The sequence below is a fragment of the Lynx rufus genome, unplaced genomic scaffold (assembly GCF_022079265.1).
Source record: "Lynx rufus isolate CCGP_SWC_20201006 ecotype Redwood Valley unplaced genomic scaffold, mLynRuf1.p SCAF_1, whole genome shotgun sequence".
Classification (NCBI taxonomy): Eukaryota; Metazoa; Chordata; class Mammalia; order Carnivora; family Felidae; genus Lynx; species Lynx rufus.
In genome coordinates this window covers 72,356,585-72,376,456 of record NW_025814823.1, presented here as the reverse complement: position 1 = coordinate 72,376,456, position 19,872 = coordinate 72,356,585, and the positions used below count along the sequence as shown (strand labels likewise).

The 19,872-nt window shown below is 39.2% G+C and overlaps 1 protein-coding gene across 3 annotated transcripts in view; it reads left to right on the top strand.

Moving 5' to 3' along the window:
- NALCN (sodium leak channel, non-selective) overlaps positions 1 to 19,872 on the top strand; it is a 298,095-nt gene that overhangs the window by 208,105 nt on the left and 70,118 nt on the right. For all 3 annotated transcript variants that reach the window (XM_047081619.1, XM_047081611.1, XM_047081602.1), the window contains 2 exons: positions 1,969 to 2,105; positions 4,055 to 4,196. In XM_047081619.1, coding sequence (XP_046937575.1) covers positions 1,969 to 2,105; positions 4,055 to 4,196 — 279 coding nt within the window. The remainder of the gene's footprint in view (positions 1 to 1,968; positions 2,106 to 4,054; positions 4,197 to 19,872) is intronic.

The following is a 19,872-nucleotide window of genomic DNA, read 5'->3' as shown; positions in this document are numbered from 1 at the left end:
GAGCATGCTGTGTTGCATTCCATGTAGAAGGGGAGGAAGGCCATGAACAGTGGCCCCTTTTCTAAATGAGGTCACCACCTCAGTCAGAAAAACCACAGACAGGCCCCAGAATTAACTAAGATGTACAGATGACTATGGCAAAATATTTATATTATATACAACAAAAATGTAGGAACAGTTTCTGAAGTTTATGAGAAATGAGGCATATAACCTCACGATGAGCTCACAACCGATTGGACAACCGTGTATTGTATTGAAATTGTATGTTCCCCCAAACGCAGCACCCATGTTCTCTCTGGCCAGTGTGGGTACCCTCACTCAGGGAGGAGGGAAGAGTTGGCACCTCTCTGACTTACAAAACTGTTCTCAGCCTCCCATGCTAATCTTTCCACAGACTGGAGACAGGTTGTAATTATAAAGTAAAAGCACACCCAGCAAGGGAGAAGAAGCTGATGGCTTTTGAAACATGCTTCCCTAAGCCCAGCAGAGAAGCTGCCCGAATTTGATGGACTCTTTGAACAGGATCAGCGTTCCGAGATGCAGGCTGGAGAGGGGGACGAGTCGGGTGGACATAGAGAGGTTCATCCCAGTCTACAGAGAGGTCTGAGAGGAGGCAGTAGTAAAAAGAAGTAAGGGGGGGCACCTGGGTGGCTCAGTCGGTTAAGCGTCTGACTGGGCTCAGGTCATGATCTCACGGTTCCTGAGTTCAAACCCCATGTGGGGCTCTGTGTTGACAGCTCGGAGCCTGGAGCCTGCTTCGCGTTCTGTGTCTCCCTCTCTCTCTGCCCCTCCCCCACTCGTGCTCTGTCTCTCTTGCTCTCAAAAATAAATAAAATATTAAAAAAAAAAAGTAAGGGAGGTTGGCAAGAGAAGTCAGCCTTGGATTGGGAAGACAGTGCGTTCTGAGAAGGGGAGGAAGCACATTACTTCATTTTTCAGGCCAGAGTTCCCCTAGCCAAATCCATCCTTAGGACGGCTCCTTAGCTCAGCACTGGTTCCAGTTTGTGACCTCAAGTCTCAGTCTCCCTGAGACCTAATTTGTAGAAATATAAAAGCCCTCATGGGGCGCCTGGGTGGCTCAGTCGGTTAAGCGTCTGACTTCGGCCCGGGTCACGATCTCGCGGTCCGTGAGTTGGAGCCCCGCGTCGGGCTCTGGGCTGATGGCTCAGAGCCTGGAGCCTGCTTCTGATTCTGTCTCCCTGTCTCTCTGCCCCTCCCCCATTCATGCTCTGTGTCTCTCTGTCTCAAGAAAATAAATAAACGTTAAAAAAAATTAAAAAAAAAAAGAAATATAAAAGCCCTCTTGTAGATAGAGAGATGATAGATAGATAGATAGATACCATTTGCTTGTCATTTCTTGCAAAGATATTTTATGGCATATAATATAATCATTCTCAAGCATCCATCCTTACAACTAACTAAACAGAGAACTTCCTGTAGGTACCAAATGTGTTGTTTCCATTTTGAGCTTTTCTTTTTAATCTGCTAGAATAAATGATGCGTTTTCTTGACATTTTCCCTCTTTACAACTATTACTACTTAGGAGTTTCATTTATTTGTATTCTTTTGATTTCCTGCCGTAGCACACATATTTATAAAACAAATTTTATTGTTAGGTTATTGGATATGCTAGTGATAATAAAGAAGTAAACAATAAAAAGTAATGTTTGGTATTAACGGAATACTTGGGAATAAAATAACAATAAGTGTTTCCTCTCATTGTTTTTTTTTTTCTGGGCTAGTTTTTTGCTTTGGTTTAGTTTTGGGTTTGTTTTCCGGGTTGTTTTCAAGTTTGTGCCCGGAGAGAGCGGTAGATGGCGGGAGACAGTAACGCACTTGATGGGTCTCTGCTGCCATCTACCGTCCGTCTTGCACCAACTCACCGTTTCCTTGATTCGAAAATTCAAGTACTCCGTGACTTGCAGTAAGCCAAGTTCCCCCTTGTCTTCTTTCTATTTTTTTCTTTAGTTAAAGCAAAGTGAAGCCAATGCAGACACCAAAGAGAAGCTCCCTTTGCGACTTCGAATCTTTGAAAAATTTCCAAACAGACCGCAAATGGTGAAAATCTCAAAGCTTCCTTCAGATTTTACAGTTCCTAAAATCAGGTATTAATATACTTATTTCAGCGTATGTGCCAAATACACTGTCAAAGAGTTATCTTGAATCTGCATCAGTCCTTCTTTCAAGTTCATGTTTAAAAGAAGGGTATTTTTTTCTATTTTTAAGTTATTTATGTTTCTACTCTCTCTACCTCTGTTTTAAAAGCCATTGACCCCTTTAAGCGATATATTCGGAGCAGTCATTTGATGGTGGCATTAGGCTGCTTCCCCCTGCTTCTTCCCGAGATGCTCCTCAGGGATTCGACTCCCCAGGTAATGGGCACGGGTGCTCACAGCTGCAGGTAGACACCAACCCCTGACTTTCAACCATATAAGGATAAACTTGCCTCTTGAAGCCTTTTATTTTCAAGGAAGTAGAGAAATGCCACCAGCCAGGTTTCTGTCCTGCTGTGACAGCATTTGTTTAGAACGTCATGTCTGATTCCAGTATAATTTGTCTTTCACGCTTTTGTCAAGTTTAAAAATTCTTTAATGCATCTTAGAGAACAAGTAGTGCATTACAAAGACCTGCTCAAAAGTGTGTTGCCATTGTTTCTTTATGCATCATAAACCAACATAACTATTGCGGGAGAGAATGGTATGTCGTTCCTCCAAATCTTTAAACTGTCCTTAATGTAGCATGGACACAACCTTAGAAGGAAAATTCTGGTGACATGGCTTGCCCAGCACACTCACCTTAGGCTCTAATGGGTCCTTGTCTTCCTCTTTTAAAAGAAGAAATGTGGCATTTCCCACTTACACTAATTTTGTCTTCCACCCCTTTGCCCTTCAGTTAAGCATTTGCATAAAGGATATGTTCAAACCCTTATTTTTAATAATCAAAGGATTTTATTTCAGTTGTAGCTCAAAAATCACAAATAGAACCAGAATAGTATGAAATTTGACATTTTTATGTAACTAGTTCTAAAAACAATCCTGTGGGGGGGGGGGGTTATAAAAATGTGAGACTGGATATGGTGCCATAATATTTAAAATTCAAATGGAAATATATTTGCATTTCTGATTAAAATAATTTTTTAACTTGAAAATAGGAAGTATGGGGCACCTGGGTGGCTCAGTCGGTTAAGTGTCCAACTTCCGCTCAGGTCATGATCTTGAGGCTCATGAGTTCAAGGCCCCCGTCAGGCTCTGTGCTGAGAAGCCTGGAGCCTGGAGCCTGCTTTGGATTCTGTGTCTCCCTCTCTCTCAGCCCCTCCTCCCCCCACTCGTGCTCTGTCTCTCTCTTTCTCTCTCAAAAATAAATATTAAAAAATTTTAAAGAAAAAGAAAATAGGAAGTATAAAAGAGCCACATATTAGATTCAAGATTAGTGGTTGTATGAAAGGTGTTATTTGCATTCTCACCATGTTTTGGAGATGAGATAAAGCAAGTTTCTTTGAGTTATTTTTAATCTTTAAATGTAAAATTATCTCTCGATAATTCTTATGATGAGTGGAAGTTCAGAGAGATGAACTAATTCTTCTAAGTCTTAGAGGCGGAAAAGAAGTATCTTATTACCACAGTAAGATTCAAAAAACTACCACCAATGACTGAATATTATTGCTTAAAAGTTATTTCAGGGACATTGCTTTTTTAAACAAAACTACTGAAGATTCAGGAAGCTTTCTCTAAATTAATTATTTTGCTAATTAAATTTAAACACTGCTCTTGGCATGATGTGTCTTCTTTCTCTCTTTCTTTCTTTCTTTCTTTCTTTCTTTCTTTCTTTTTTAGCAGGCAAAAGTTTATTAGAATATAAGATGAGGAATGAAGAATAGTAGGAAAGCTCCCTTTACAAAGAGGGGACATTAGAAAGTGAATGTCCTGGGTGTTTTTTTCTCTGAACTTCTGTCACCCTATCATAGCTCAAGCAAATGCACAGGTGTAAAACGCCACCACGTGCTCCATTTTATTTAACAATGCTTGATGTGTGTGTATGTACTTCCTTTGCAAAGGGAGAGTTTCATGAAGCAGTTCATCGATCGCCAGCAACAGGACACCTGCTGCCTGTTACGGAGCCTCCCTTCCACCTCTTCCTCATCCTGCGATCACTCCAAACGGTCCGCGATAGAAGACAACAAATACATTGACCAAAAAGTAAGAATCCACTGCTTCAAATTACCAAAGTTTTCTTAAGCACGTATGTTTTACATAATTACAAGGCTCTATGGGGTCCTGAAATCGAAGGTCTCAGGACAATAATGAAGAAAATGATTTTATTTGTAGAAGAAATTGTTAAACCTGACATTGGTATTATTTATGAATTTCAGTTTTGCATTTGTACACGTCAGCTTCTGAGCCGTGCCAGGTAGCAGCCCTGTGACTTTGATGGGTAGAGAGCGTCCCAACCCTGCATTTTCTTACTTGCAGAAGTGTTCTGATTGCCAGCGGTCAGCCCGGTTTAAGGGTGGCCTGTGTGTTGCTTTTTCAAGAGACCATGTTTATTCCAGTTATTACACTAGGGAGAAAAACCAGAGGAGGTTCCTATAAAAATCAGTCAAGGGGCTCCTGGGTGGCTCAGTCAGTTAAGTGTCTAAGTTTCAGGTCATGATTTCGCCGTCCATGAGTTCGAGCTATGCATCAGGCTCTGACAGCTCAGGGCCTGGAGCCTGCTTCAGATTCTGTCTCTCCTACTCTCTGTTCCTCCCCCACTTGCACTCTGTCTCTCTCTCTCTCAAAAATAAATAAACATTAGAAAAAAAAATCAGTCAACATAACTACCGCTTATTAAGTGCTTAGTATGTGGTGGCAATTATCGCTATGTGTTGTCTTAATCATGTTGTGATCTATCTATCATTCAATAGTTGATAGGGAATTTTTTCCCTCGGATTCCACAGTTAGAAAATGAATGACCAGTTACAGAGTTTGTAACAGATCTTAAACATTAGGGTTCACTTGCAGGCGTTTTCCTTTGAAAGTCCTGGTTCACTTTTTATTCCATTAAATTGGGGCCACCCTTTTTCTGTTGCTTAGAATCAAATACATATTTCTCATTATCACGTGAAAATAAAATACCAGCCCCTTCATCCTCTTTCCCCTGCTCTCCCATCCCACGAGGATTAGCCTTTCCCCACAGAGTGCCTTTCCCCTCTGCTGCTTTTCTCCTGCCCTTTCCCACCTCTCCCCTCTAACTCTCCCAGCACTCATCATGTGCTGCAGCCCAGTGATTTTGTTCTCAGTTACAATAATGAACTCCTTGTACGATGTCTCTTCCTGTTTATTTTCTTTCAGTCACCTACAGATGCTATTTCTCTCTCTTCTAGATTCCAACGTTGTAGATGACAAGTCTGATGCCACTGTCATTTTTTTTTTCATATGAATATAGTTAGTTTTTTCTTTGGTGGTTGGTTGGTTGGTTGGTTGGCAGGTAGGCTTTCTGGTTTGGGGGAGCTTTTAAGACTTTCTACGTATCCCTGGGGCTCAGAAGCCTTACCAGGATATACTTTGTATGTCGTTTCTCATCAGAACTGCCCCAAATGGGGAGTCTTTTCAGTTTGCAGACTGAGATATTTGTCAGGGAAATTTTCATTTACTATTTGTTCGATTATTACTTTTCCATCTGGCCCTTTATTTCCCTCTTACTTTTTCCCTCATTATTGCCGTTGCTCTGCTTTTATTCTGTGCTTTGAAATATTTATTCCACTATATCTTCCAAGCCACTGAATTGATCTCAACTGAGATTTTTCTTTGCTTTTAAATTTTGAGTGGAAAAAAACCCCACAAAATGTGCGTTTGCATGCGTGTGTACACATACAAGCAATATTCTTAACCCTCAGTAAAGACTTTGGCTGTTTTTTTAAAAATATTAAATTTGTCACATTTCTTGTCCACAGTTGTTACATTTCATTCAATACTGTGTCCAGGGCATACACGAGGAACTGCATGTGTTAGTGGACAATCAAGTGGAGGGATAGTGGCCTGGTTTCAGCCACTCAGTGTGAAATCGCATTTTACATACTAGAACACAGAATGTTTATTTTTAAATTTTATTTCAAATGCAGACTTTAAGCCAGAGGTATGGAATGAACCCCCAGCCTGGGCTGTGGTTGTCGTGACCAGCCATCTCCACAAAGAATGCCGAGAGCTGGTGGCCGTTATGCCCCAAGTGGGCATAAATCCACAACATGCTCTTTTAAGTCACTAATAACATTATTCCACTGGAAACACAAAATTGAAATTAGTCCCTGATCATTTATTTTCTCTCTGAAAGCAAATACGACATTTCTCACACTTTCTGAACAAAATATTTTGAAATTGGTGAGGAAAAAAATAAAGATTCTTGGCAGGTGTGTGGGGGTTCCAAGGGGGGAACACCCTATCACCCTTCTGGGTGCCCACCATCTCCCTCCCCTAGCGATCCCTGTGCTAGATCACTGTCTGAGAATTTCAGATGCCATTTCTGACTTCTTCAATGTCCTTATATTTTTGTCGCTTCTGTCTACTTTCTCATTTCACGTTATTTTTAACTAACTGAAAGTAAGATAACAATTACAATTTTATTCCATTATCGTACAATTGTGCCTTTCTCATAATATCCTAAAATATAATGAACTAGCACAGGCACTGCTCCTCAGTGGTATGTAAATCACTCAGCATTGTAAAAGGGACCAGAACTAGAGCACCTGGGTGGCTCAGTCAGTTAAGCATCCGACTCTTGATTTCGGCTCAGTTCATAATCTCACGGTTTGCATGAGTTCGAGCCCCAATTTGGGCTCTGCACGTTGACCATGTGGAGCCTGCTTGGAATTCTCCCTCTCTTCCTCTCTCTCTGCCCCTCCCCAGCTCTCTCTGTCTTTCACAAGATAAATAAATAAATTTTTAAAAAAATTAATAGAAGATACTAGAATTTTTTGATGACAACAGGCATTCCCCAATCTATAAGTTTGGTTGATTCAAACACACAATATCTGATCTGGTACCAGGAAAATTATAGAGATGGTTAGGTTATCCTTCACCCCAGGCAAGCTTCATTGGCCCATATCTGGATAATCTACAATTGGGAGAATATTATTTATCTCCTTGTGAGCTCCATTCTCTGGAGACATGCTCCAGTTGGGAAGGTGGGGTGTAGAGAACATATTTTCTCTTCATCTCAGTAGCCACTACCCTAGCATGGCAGCAGCAAGAAGGTTTACCCACGCTACTGTTGCTTCTTAAAGCCTTGGCTTTATTTAGGCTGCAGGGAAAGTCAACTTCCCTCCTTTGACGTTCCAGTGTTTGCAGCTTCAGCTGCCATCGCTTCCTGGCCGTCCTCAGAAGTACCTGGGATTTGTTGTCTGTGTTGAGTGCCATTAGCCCAGAAAACCCGACACAGAGAAGCCCGCTTAACGAATGTCAGCATGAGGATGCCCCAGGGGAGCAGAAATTGAAGAGGAAGCAGTCTAGTATTTGTATTTGTAAACATGCCAAGCCTTTTTTAAATTTTTACTTAAAAACCCTAAAGCCACATAAAATTACATAAGCACATGACAAAAATCCTGAACAGAGACCATACCCCTCGTAGCTTCTGATAAAATATTTTTCGGCGAGCACTTGGAAATTTCTGTGACAGCCCCAGCTGCCTTTGGAAATGCCTGGCAGTGTCCAGTGGATGACAAGGGCTTTCTCTCTATATGAAGAAACTCTCCAGCGTGGTACGGCACAGATTGAGGCTGTTTTTCCTCAAAGAGTAGTAAGAAATAAAAAGAAAATGTGAGGCCGGTCTAACAGTGATTCCCATGACATGAAAAAAAGGAACACTAAAGTAAAACTTTTCCATTAACGCTGACCTGTAAGGAGAAACTTCTGAGTCCCACAAAGCTGACCTCGTGTCAAGGAAAATACTGAGTCCCCAGGAACATGAAGATCATAAGTTAAGGGATAAAAAAGAAAACACGACAACGAACAGTGGGGGTGGTTTTGGTTATGCAACTGGAGGAACATGAAGGCACAAAGGCACATGCTGGGCAGGGTACTGTCCGAGTTATGACCTTGGCTTTGAACAACCATAAATAATTCCATGGCAATCTTATGCTGCAGGGACCTGATCACCTTTATCATGTAGTTTAAAATACCTGTCCTTCTCCCCATAAACAATAAGCAAAAACATAAAATCTTTAAGTTGTTGTTGCAGATCCTAAAGGAAAAAGACAGAGGGGCACTTGGGTGGCTCAGGTAGTTGAGTGTCCGACTCTTGATTTCAGCTCAGGTCATGATCTCACAGTTTGTGGGATCAAGCCCTTCATCAGGCTCTGCGCTGACAGTGTGGACCCTGCTCAGATTCTCTCTCTTTCTCTCTCTCTCTCTCTCTCTCTCTCTCTCTCCCCCCTTCTGCCCCCTCCCCCTCAAAATAAATAAATAAACTTAAAAAAAAAAAAAAGACAGGAAACAGTGCTTTCCAACCTCTCCCTTGTGGTGAATGGCTGCCCTTCCAGACTCCATAGAAAATGGCATTCCCAAGGCTAATTTCCTCATTCCTTTCTCCTCCTACTCTCCCACACCTGGGGCGTTGGCCAGGGGTTCCCTCTCCTGGTTAAAGGATAAACCTGCATCTCTTGAGAGGAGGTTTGTACTTTCCAAGCAGAAGGAAATCGGGCAATGGTTTTCTACCCATTTTTTGTCCAGATTATTGAAACTAAACCCTGGGATTCTTTACTAGAGTGTTTGTTAGTAAACTGAGGTGTGAACGTGCTTTTTCAGTAGCCCTGGTAATAAAAGCAGCCCATTCACAGGTGAATCGTCTCCATATGTCAAGGTTTGCACTGTGGCTGGAACTGGCGACTCTCTCTGCCCTTTAGCTGAGCTCGCCAATCCTTCTGCCCTGCTGTCTTGGCTGCTGTGCCCTTTCTGGGGTCAAAACCTCACAGCATGTGGAGAACATGAGGGAACTACACACTCACATCAGCCTGAGCTTGGTTTCAGCTCAGGTCATGATCTCACAGTTTCGTGCATTCAAGCTCCGTATCGTGCTCTGTGCTGGCATCATGGAGCCTCTTTGGGATTCTTTCTCTCTCTCTCTCTCTCTCTCTCTCTCTCTCTCTTTCTCCCTTTCTCTCTCTCTGCCCCTGGCCCACTCATGCTATCTCTGTCTCTCTCAAAATAAATAAATAAAGTTAAAAAAAATAGAGAGTATTTCTCTGACAATAGGGCAACATCTGCCTCTGTCTTACCTGCCTCCTTTCTGCTAAGCATATACAGCAAGTTCCACAGTAAGCCTCCACAATTATCAGCTAACACATGTACAAAGTGAGGGAAGTGATACAAGTAATTACTATGTTTTCTTGGCCCTTTTCATTTCCATAAGTCTTCAGGTTCACTCAGTCATTCAGCAAACGTTTATGGAACATCTGTTGTTCCTCTGGCACTCTTTTGGGGCCCTGAAAATTCAACACTGAGCAAAATGTGAGCAGTGCCCTTTAGGGGCTTTTAGTCTCGTGGGGACAAACGTGTAAATGCAGGGGGGTAAAAATTGTTGCAGGAACCTGAGACAGGATCCCTTACAGGAGCAGGAATCTTGAGCATTGTAGGAGGAAGGTGCTTCAGGCAGAGAGGGAAGCCTGTGGAAAAGCACAGGACGCCGAAGATGCTTGACGTAACTTCATGAGAAGCAGAGTAGAATGGTGATTATGACCAGTCACAGTCATAAGTGATGTCGGTTCAGATCCTCATCTCTAGAGATAATTCTTATTTTCAGTGTTTGTCATGAGGATTAAATAATAGATTATAATATGTTAAATGCCTAGCATTGCACTGGCATAGCTTATGTCACGTGCCTCTAACACCAGATAAAAAAGATTACCGATACTAAACCATACCATGAATTCAGACTAAGCAAATAGACTTACATTCATCAGTCAAGACAAAGGACTTTTACAGAAACAAATTAACCTCCAATTCTAACAGTCTAGTTAAGCACAATATATTAATTATTGATTTATTTTCCTTATTGCTCATGAATATGATTTTTTTTAGTCTGATTTTTTGTGATATTTCAGTTACTACCCTCATTGCCTACATAGTGTCTCAGATTCTCAAGAAGTAAATTAAATTGCTCTGGAAAGATTTACTCTTCACAAAGCCTTGTTGATTGCCAGACAGCATTTTGTATTTTTCTGTGTGATTATAGAGTGTTTGATGATTTGTTCCAGTAACTACATACAGAGCAAGTTAACTGATCTATAATTTTCAGGATGAACATTTACTCACCAAAAAAAAAGGGGGGGGTGCGGAAGAACAGCCTATTTTCATCTTTAGGGCTTTTACTCTTCTGAAAGGATTTTCTAAAATAATAGCTTAGCATCTCCGCGGTGCTATTCAAGACGCATCTCTAGGAGGACAGTGGGAGATTACACGGCATCACCACCTCACCAGGGGCCGGATAGCAGAGTTACAAACCATGAGGTCGGGGGGGAGGGAAGAAGCCACCAGACAGAATGTGAAAACTCTCTGGACTTCCGGACTTCCGTGTTTAGCTTACAAGTGCATTAGTAGGTGATTGATCGTCCATTTATTCACAATAATGGAGAGGAAACAAAAAGATACAAAATATAAATGAAAACTTTTTCTTTCATTTTGATTGGCCTTTGCAGTATGTTTTCGTGCTGAGATCAAAGTACAGCTGAGTTTGAGTGCACATCTTTTCATTTCAGTTATTTCTTGAGGCCCTTTCTATGCACACAGTGAGCTGGGGTCCAGGTAAAAATCATGTCCTGCCGTCAGCTAACACAAGAGGAGAAATTCCCGGTCAGTGATTCTTTTTGCAGAATATTTAGTGGTATAATCATTTTGGGTCTGGGATTATAAGTACTTCGCATTCCTTAGGTGTACATCCACTGAAGTTCAAAAGTAAATGCATCTAGGATCAAGCATCATCTGTAGATAATACAGAAGGCTTTTAACCACAATTTTTTGGTGCTGTCTCCAAAGCAATGATCAGAGCTGACTTTGCAACTAAGCCTATCTGTGAAAGTTACATTTAACTCCCCTGTCTCAATGTTCTTCTCTTTTGAGTATAATTTACTCTTAAGTTTTACTTTCCGTTAAGTGTAATACCGATCCCAATGTGTTACAGTTGTTGCTGGGGCTGGTATATTTGGATCTAAAGTTCAAATACAATTGAATCATAATTGGAGAGCAAGCACTGCTCCCAGAGTGCCTGGGATTTTAAATTCACAAACACCTGCATGATTAAAAGCATCTGGCATTTTCTCCCAGAATCATAAATCCACTCTTTTTTTTTTTTTAATCTCTGCAGGTTTTTGGTTTTTGTCTTTTTGTCTATATGAGCTCTAAGCATGAAGTGATATGCTTAGGTATATATTATAGTGTATATTATGGTTTCCCACCAGTAGGTAGCGTACTTTGAGCATACCTGTTTTTGATGATACTGGTTCTCCCTCATCTTCTGAATCATCAGCATCCTTACACTGGTCTAGCTGATGTGTAAGTTGTTGGAGATTCGGCCAAATCTCCAATGCCACAAGCTCGAGTGACTAAAACATTGTCATGCAATCTAGTGCAAAAACAGTCAAACCAATTAAGTTTCCAATCATCTGGTTTCTAGTTTCACAAGATTTTCCTATCAAGTGAATTGGTGCATTTCAAAATAAATAGGCTTCCTTTGTAATTTTTACCTGATTCACATTTGTTATTTCAAGGATTCACTTCATAAGAAAAAAAAATGTAGTACAGAAAAGAGTCATCTCTAATATTAAGCAATGTATTCATTCTGTAAATACATTTCAAGAACAAATTACAGGCAGTACTGGACAGTGGAGAGAAATGTAGTGGACAAAGAATCCACCAGCCTTACCATATGGAGCCTATGATCTGGTGGAATTCACAGAAAGATAAAAAGGTGTTTCACACACAGAGCAGAAATCAATGGGTATGGGTGCCCTTGGCCCCAAAGGACGACTGTGAAGGGTGTGTGTGTGTGTGTGTGTGTACATATTTATATATTTTTAAATTTTTATGTCTGGTGTTTTTTCAGGGTTCAGAATTTATAATGTTGAAATAACAAGATCAAAACTCTTGACCCATCATCTAAAACTCCCTTTTCACAAAATCCACATTCTAAAGCATATTTCAAAGCTTCATAACATGCTATTATAACAGTACTCACCTTTGCATACATTGTAATGTGACTATTTTAATTTTGCTGCTGCCTACACTAATCACCTTTTAAATTCTTCCTTTCCAAGCATAATGTCAATTTTATAAAAAGTTGATTTTATAGAAACATCCTGCCGTACACATGATCTGTCCTATGCGCCATGGGATTAGTTTTCAGTTCACAGGTGCATGAAAAATTAAAATACGGCTGAATGATGTACCTACCACCTTCAACCTATGTAATTTTAAGTAATTGCTTATTTCCAATTATGACATTTTATGTGGGAGACTTATTCAATAAAGCAGCTAATTACAATAATTACACTACACCTTTCCAGCAGAAATGACATTCATCAAGCCCTGTTCATTGGACCATGGTTTTGTGCTTTATGGTCATATGTTTTTATAAATGCATTTCCATTTATTGTCAGCCTGTTAATATTTGCAAAATGAAAAAAGGAAAAACATGACTCTCAAACTTTTTCTCAGTTACAAACAGAAATACGTTGTTAACAACTCCAAATCAGAAAAAGTGAGCTGAATACTTAGAATAGCTATGGTTTTCTGTCTCAAGTAAATACTAATGGCTTCATTTTGAAGGAGGTTACCAGAGAATACAGGTGTTCAGACTAAGCGCAGCAGTATTCCAAAGGAAGCTACTATTCCCTGATAGTCTAGGGTTACTCCCTGGTGGTTGAATAAATGAATTAATATTCTACTTAATTGAAAGTTGTGATGGATCCCAGATTTCAGCAATCAGTAAATGTAAAATATAAATACTCTTATCATACTGGTATTAATAGGTGAGAAAAGTTATTGATCTCCTTTAGTGCTTCAGGGTCATTATTCTGAAAATCAGGTATGCATATACGTACGGAACAAAGGAAAAATGTACTAGTTTAGATCTTGCATAAGATTTGGGATAAGAGCAAGTTATATGTATAAACCAAACCTTTCATGTCAAATAAACAGCATTGTATTACAGTATAGTTTGGAAAATCCTTTTTTTATACTGTTAAGCCTTGTGACATTTTAGATACACGTGGTTTAGTGATGAGATTTGAACATTGAGCTACATAATCTAGACTTAATTATAATATTTTAATTTATAATTTGAGTGACCTAAACAACATAATTTCTGATTGTCAGATTTCTCACCTGTGAAAAAGAGATAATAACACATACCCATGAGTATTAATTTGAAAATTAAATTACAGGGGCGCCTGGGTGGCGCAGTCGGTTGAGCGTCCGACTTCAGCCAGGTCACGATCTCGCGGTCCGGGAGTTCGAGCCCCGCGTCGGGCTCTGGGCTGATGGCTCAGAGCCTGGAGCCTGTTTCCGATTCTGTGTCTCCCTCTCTCTCTGCCCCTCCCCTGTTCATGCTCTGTCTCTCTCTGTCCCAAAAATAAATAAACGTTGAAAAAAAAAATTTAAAAAAAAAATTAAATTACAAATATGTGTAGGATACCTTAGCACATGATCAAAGAGCCAAGAAAACTAATAAGGATTTAGAATATTTGAAATACACAGTTGACTAGCTTCATGTAGTGGGCATTTATACAGTTCTTCATTTAGCGACTTGAGAACACACATTCTTTTTTTTTTTAATTTTCTATTTATTTTTTTGGAGAGAGAGAGAGAGCATGAGTGCGGGATGGCAGAAGAGAGGGAGACACAGAATCAAAAGCAGGCTCCAGGCTCTGAGCTGTCCACACAGAGCCCGACATGGGGCTCAAAGTCACCAGCTCAGATCATGACCTGAGCAGAAGTTGGACACTTAACTGACTGAGCCACCCGGGCGCTCCAAGAGCACATATTTTGATTGAGGCACACCTAAATGATTTACAAAACATGACCACTTACATACCACAAAGGAATTCTAAACATGAACCAAATCACTATGCTAGAAAAGACATTATTTAATGGAAGTGTAATAAGATTAGAAACTAAATAACAACCAGAAAACACCAACACTTTTCAAAGTTTAAAAATCACTTTTGGGGTGCCTGGGTGGCTCAGTCGGTTAAGCGTCCGACTTCAGCTCAGGTCACGATCTCACGGTCCGTGAGTTCGAGCCCCGCGTCGGGCTCTGGGCTGATGGCTCGGAGCCTGGAGCCTGCTTCCGATTCTGTGTCTCCCTCTCTCTCTGCCCCTCCCCCGTTCATGCTCTGTCTCTCTCTGTCTCAAAAATAAAATAAACGTTAAAAAAATTAAAAATAAATTAATAAAAAATAAAAATCACTTTTAAATAATTTAGACAGCATAGAAGAAACCATATGGGAATAAAAAGTTTCCAGAACTGAAAACTAATAAACACTATGTAGATTGAACCTATGAGAAGCAACCAAAGGCATTTTTAGAGGGAAAGTTATACCCTTGAGTGCATATTTAGCAAAAGAATAGAGGCTGGCACTAATCATCCAGATATTTAACTCAAGAATTTATTAAAATACCAACCAAGAAAACATTAAGACAGTGGAAGGGGAAAATAAGTATATTTTAATCAAATAGGGGAAAAAGAAGCAATAAGTAATATTAGTAAAACTAACATTTTGTTCTTTGAAAAGACAAATAAAAATGATAAATCTGCATTAAAATTCAACAAAAAATATGTAAGGAGTCTTCCGGCATAATGATAGAAGCATTGGCATAGTTTTCTTATTCTCCTTGAATTAAGTAAATAGAATAGCTAGATAACAACCAAACTCCATAGACAATATTTACAACAAAATTAGGTAATCCACAAACCACAAGTAAAAGCAGCTGTAGACAAAACAATAGCCGCATGGTTTGCAAGGTGACTTGGTCTGTTTGGAATGCTACAACACATACCACAGACTGGATGACTTCAACTACAAGCGTTTATCCCTCAGAGCTCTGGAGGCTGGAAAACCGCCTAACTAAGGTCGAGGTGTCAGCAGATTTGGTGTCTGGTTCTTCTTCCTGGTTCACAGATGACTGCCTTCTGGCTGCGTGTTCATATGACAGAAAGAGGGAGGGCTCTGGTCTCTTCCTCTTCTTTTGAGGGCACAAATGCCATCATGAGGCACTATCCTCATGACCTCCTCTAAACATAGGTACTTCTCAGAGACCCCTTCTCCTAATATCTTCACACTGGGGGGCTAGAGCTTCAACACATGAATCTGGGGTATAACACATAGTATTGGTGCTGTTGGGGAGGAAGCCAAGTTAGTTACAGGGCATGTAATGTCTTTGAGACTGGACCACACCTGCCTAGCTCCACACAAAGAAAAACATCCAGGAGTGGAAACAAACTTGACAGGCCAGTGACAAGAGTGATGAGGGGAAAAGTAGATCCAGATAAAATTGGTGGTGTCTGCTCCCCATAACAAAGCCAGGAAATCTCAGAAAGAAGGCTGCCATATGGTTCACTATGTTAAAACCACAGAAGACACTCTGAAGCTAGAAGGAAATACTAAGGTGTTCAGGAAAACTGTGTGTAAGCATGAGCAATGGAAATTTATCACAGCCAAATTCCCTACAAGAATTGTAAGAGACAAAGACTAAGGAGCAGAATACTGTCCCAATAGAGTGAAACTTACCCTAAAGACCTACCTACCAATGGCTCAAACTGTAGCATTATATGGGAAAATGAGTTAAAAGACATATGGGGATGGAACTGGAGGGTATTATGCTAAGCGAGATAAGTCAATCAGAGAAAGACAGATATCATATGACTTCACTCATATGTGGAATTTAAGATACAGAACAGATGAACAAAAGGGAAGGGAAGCAAAAATAATATAAAAGCAGGGAGGGGGACAAAACATAAAAGACTGTTCAATGCAGAGAGCTAACTTAGGGTTGTTGGAAGGGCTGTCGGGGGGATGGGCTAAATGGGTAAGGGGCATTAGGGAGGACACTTGTTGGGATGAGCACTGGGTGTTATACATAGGGGATGAATTACCGGAATATACTCCTGAAATCATTATTGCACTATATGCTAACTAACTTGGATGTAAATTAAAAATAAATAAATAAATAAATAAATAAATAAAATTTAAAAAGACATACAGATTACATAAGACTAGAATAGCAACAAAAGTAAGAAATTCATACATAAGGTGCTTGAATTCAGGAAAGAAGTACAGTTGACTCTTCAACAATATGAATTTGAGCTGTGCACATCCACTTACGTGCAGATTTTTTGACAAATGCAGCACAGTACTATCTGTAAATGTATTTTCCTTATGCTTTTAATAACATTTTCTTTTGTCTATCTTGCTTTATTGTAATAATACAGTATATAATACATATGGCATAGAAAATAATGTGTTAGTTGACTGTGTTATTGGCAAGGTGTCCAGTCAACAGTAGGCTGTTAGCAGTTAAGTTTGGGGGGGGGGAGGGAGTCAAAGGCTATGTGTGTGTTTTCAACTGAATGGAGTGTCAGTGCTCCTAACCCCTGCATTGGTCAAGGGTCAACTATATTAGTAAAAGCAATGAAGACTAAACTAGGCAGAACATAAAGTGATTACATACATCAGATGATGCCTTTAGAGAACTAGAAAGTAAAAAAGAGGAAATTTGAAGACATCAAAAAGAAATGAAGAAAGAAATGAAATGATTTGAAAGAAACTGACAAATCAAAGAATTTCAGTGAAGGTCCCAGATCTGTATTATAAAGATCCTGAAAGAAGAAAACAAAAGCCATAGCACAGAACAGCATTAAACTTTCCTGAAATGTAAAAAGATTTGAAGCTATATATTGGAACTGAAAACATCAATAACAAATGACCAAAAATAAGACATATTGCAGACAAATTACAGGACTTAAAAAATTATATATACATATATATATTTAATATATTATTTTATTATATTATAATTAATTATTATATTATATTTTTATGTATTATATATAGTATATATTTTTATAACATTATATTATAATTAGTATAATTATAATATAATAGTATAATGTAATAACTTAAAATTATATATACATATATATGTTTAACATATATCTTTAATATATCACTCTTAACTATAAAAACTAAGGGGTACTGGAGAGGAGGTGGTTAGGGGATGGGCATTAAGGAGGGTGTAATAAGCACTGGGTGTTATATGTAAGTGATGGATTATTAAATTCTACTTCTGAAACCAATATTCCACTACATGTTAACTAACTGGAACTTAAATAAAAACTTAAAACCAATAATAATAATAATAAAACAAAACAAAAATAGGTATCAGCTCAAAATGAATAAGTGACTTATAAAGGGAAGAACATTTGATTACCATCAGACTTTTTCACGGGAATGCTTTATGTCAGAAGAAATTAGAATCACATATATAGGATACCCAGAAAAAGAATATGTCATCCAGCTTTCTTATGTCTAGGAAAACCGCCTCTCAAGTTTAAAGGAGAAAAGAAAACAACTACTATTAAGATGTAAGAATGTAAGTAATGTTGTTCCTATGAGTCTTTCCTGAGGAAATTACTAAAAAACATGCTTCAAACAACCAAAATGAATTCCAAAAATGACCCTAAGACATTAACATAAGAACAGGTGGCAAACATTCTTAAATTATGTATGACTAGGACCACATGAGGATTAAAATAAAGAGAAAAATATGCAATATCTATTTGCTCTGCTAATATGAGTATGGTACAAGTGTACAAATGAGAGGAAAGTGGGAAGAATGTATGCATTTTTTAAATATCCATTAGTTGTATTGTGTTAGAATAGGTATTGTAATGCTAAGACTAGTGCCTATGAAATGTGAAATAAAAATAATGAGTAATTGGCAGATAGTCTAATGTCTGTTATCTCTGTATATTTGATAATCAAGAGTTTTGATGTGGGGTTGGAGGATACAGAAACAGAAGAGATACGGATGTTGTATGGAAGAGATTAGGTAAAAGTGCAGAATCCTGAATTTAAATAGAAAATATCAGAATAAAATCAGGCCAAGCCCTCGAAACAGTGACCTCGAAACAGAGTATCACTAAATTGTGTTCTTGAAACCCATTTTTCAATAAATAAACCAAGGCTTTTTGGAGAAAAATGGTAATTTGGAATAGGAAGCATATACAAGATGAGCTAGGGATATCTGGCCATACTAATAACAAGGAAGCTTAGACAAAGACTACTAAAGTCAGGCCAAAAGAACCCATGAGCCATTTTGAAAAATCTCCCAATGCTCTTTGACTTCACATGAGGATAATGATTGTAATGGATTGAAACCAAATATATTTAAGTCCTTAAGTCAATAATGACATTTTTATTTTTTTATTTAAAAAAAAATATTTTAATGTTTATTTATTATTGAAAGTCAGAGAGAGTCAGAGCGTGAGCAGGGGAGGGGCAGAGGGAAAGGGAGACACAGAATCTGAGGCAGGCTCCAGGCTCTGAGCTGTCAGCACAGAGCCCGATGCGGGGCTCGAACTCAAAAACTGCGAGATCATGACCTGAGCCGAAGTTGGACGCTTAACCGATGGAGCCACCCAGGTGCCCCAATAATGACATTTTGAAACAACTAATTGGTCACCTTCAGAGGATGATAGAAAACCAATTAATTACATAAAAAATGAATAAGTAAAGGTAAAGAATCAACATTTACTTTGCCTTTTCTATATGAACTGTACTAATGAGTAACCAAATAGTGCATGAGAGGAAGTACTTCATTATAAAGGTGTTCCAACTAATAAATGAGAAAGAAGTGTCAATTTTAGAAACTGAATGAATCAATGATCTAAGCAATAGACATCAATACTACTAACATCACAAAAAGAGGAACAATCAGACATTGTGTGCCTTCTGATGAAAAGCTACACCACCACCTGTGGTCTTGCCAAAACCATCACGTATGAGCCAGATGAGACTCTGGGTTCAACTACCAATTTGCAAGAGGTATAGAAGACAGAGGAACATGTGAACTATGGCATGAATGTGCACTTGGGAAAATCCACACTCCTGGAAGCTCCAGGTGACATGCCCCCGGTCCTTCAACTATGGTTGGGGGAGGGGGGCGGCAGGCAGGAGGTGTACCTGTAGATTAAAAGATGTTAAAGAAATTGCCAGAAAATCAGTGAGATCCATCCATTGCTGTGTCCTTCAGCTCCGAATTATTCAACCACAAATAACTGCAAATTTGAACCTCCTGAATTTCACGTTAAAGTGCATAGTTCTGGAAATACCTTTTAAATTAAAATTTTTAAGACAAAAAAAATCTCTGTGCTGCTTGAACATTTAATTTTCGTTAAGTTTATTTATTTTGAGAGAAAGAAAGAGCGTATGCACAAGAGGGGCAGAAAAAGAGAGGGAGAGAGAGAGAATCCTGAGCAGCCTCCACACCGTCAGTGCAGTGCAGAGCCCAATGTGGGGCTCGAACTCACAAACCCTAAGACCGTGATCTGAGCCAAAATCAAGAGTTGGATGCTCAACTGACTGAGCCACCCAGGTGTCTCTTGTTTTAATGTTTAAATGTATTTTTGATAATTCAGTCAGAGAATGTTGGTCTTCTGGAGTTGGATGTATTAGATTTACAAACAAAAGAAAACCACCAAAAAGGGCTTTTTCAACTAATCTTTTATTTTCTTCAGTGCAGACTCCGTGTAATGTCATCCATACCCTTCCCTTTAAGTCCTACATGTCTGATGTGTTTACATCCAGAAGAAACATTTACTGGCACCTGCCTTACCTGTAATTTAAAC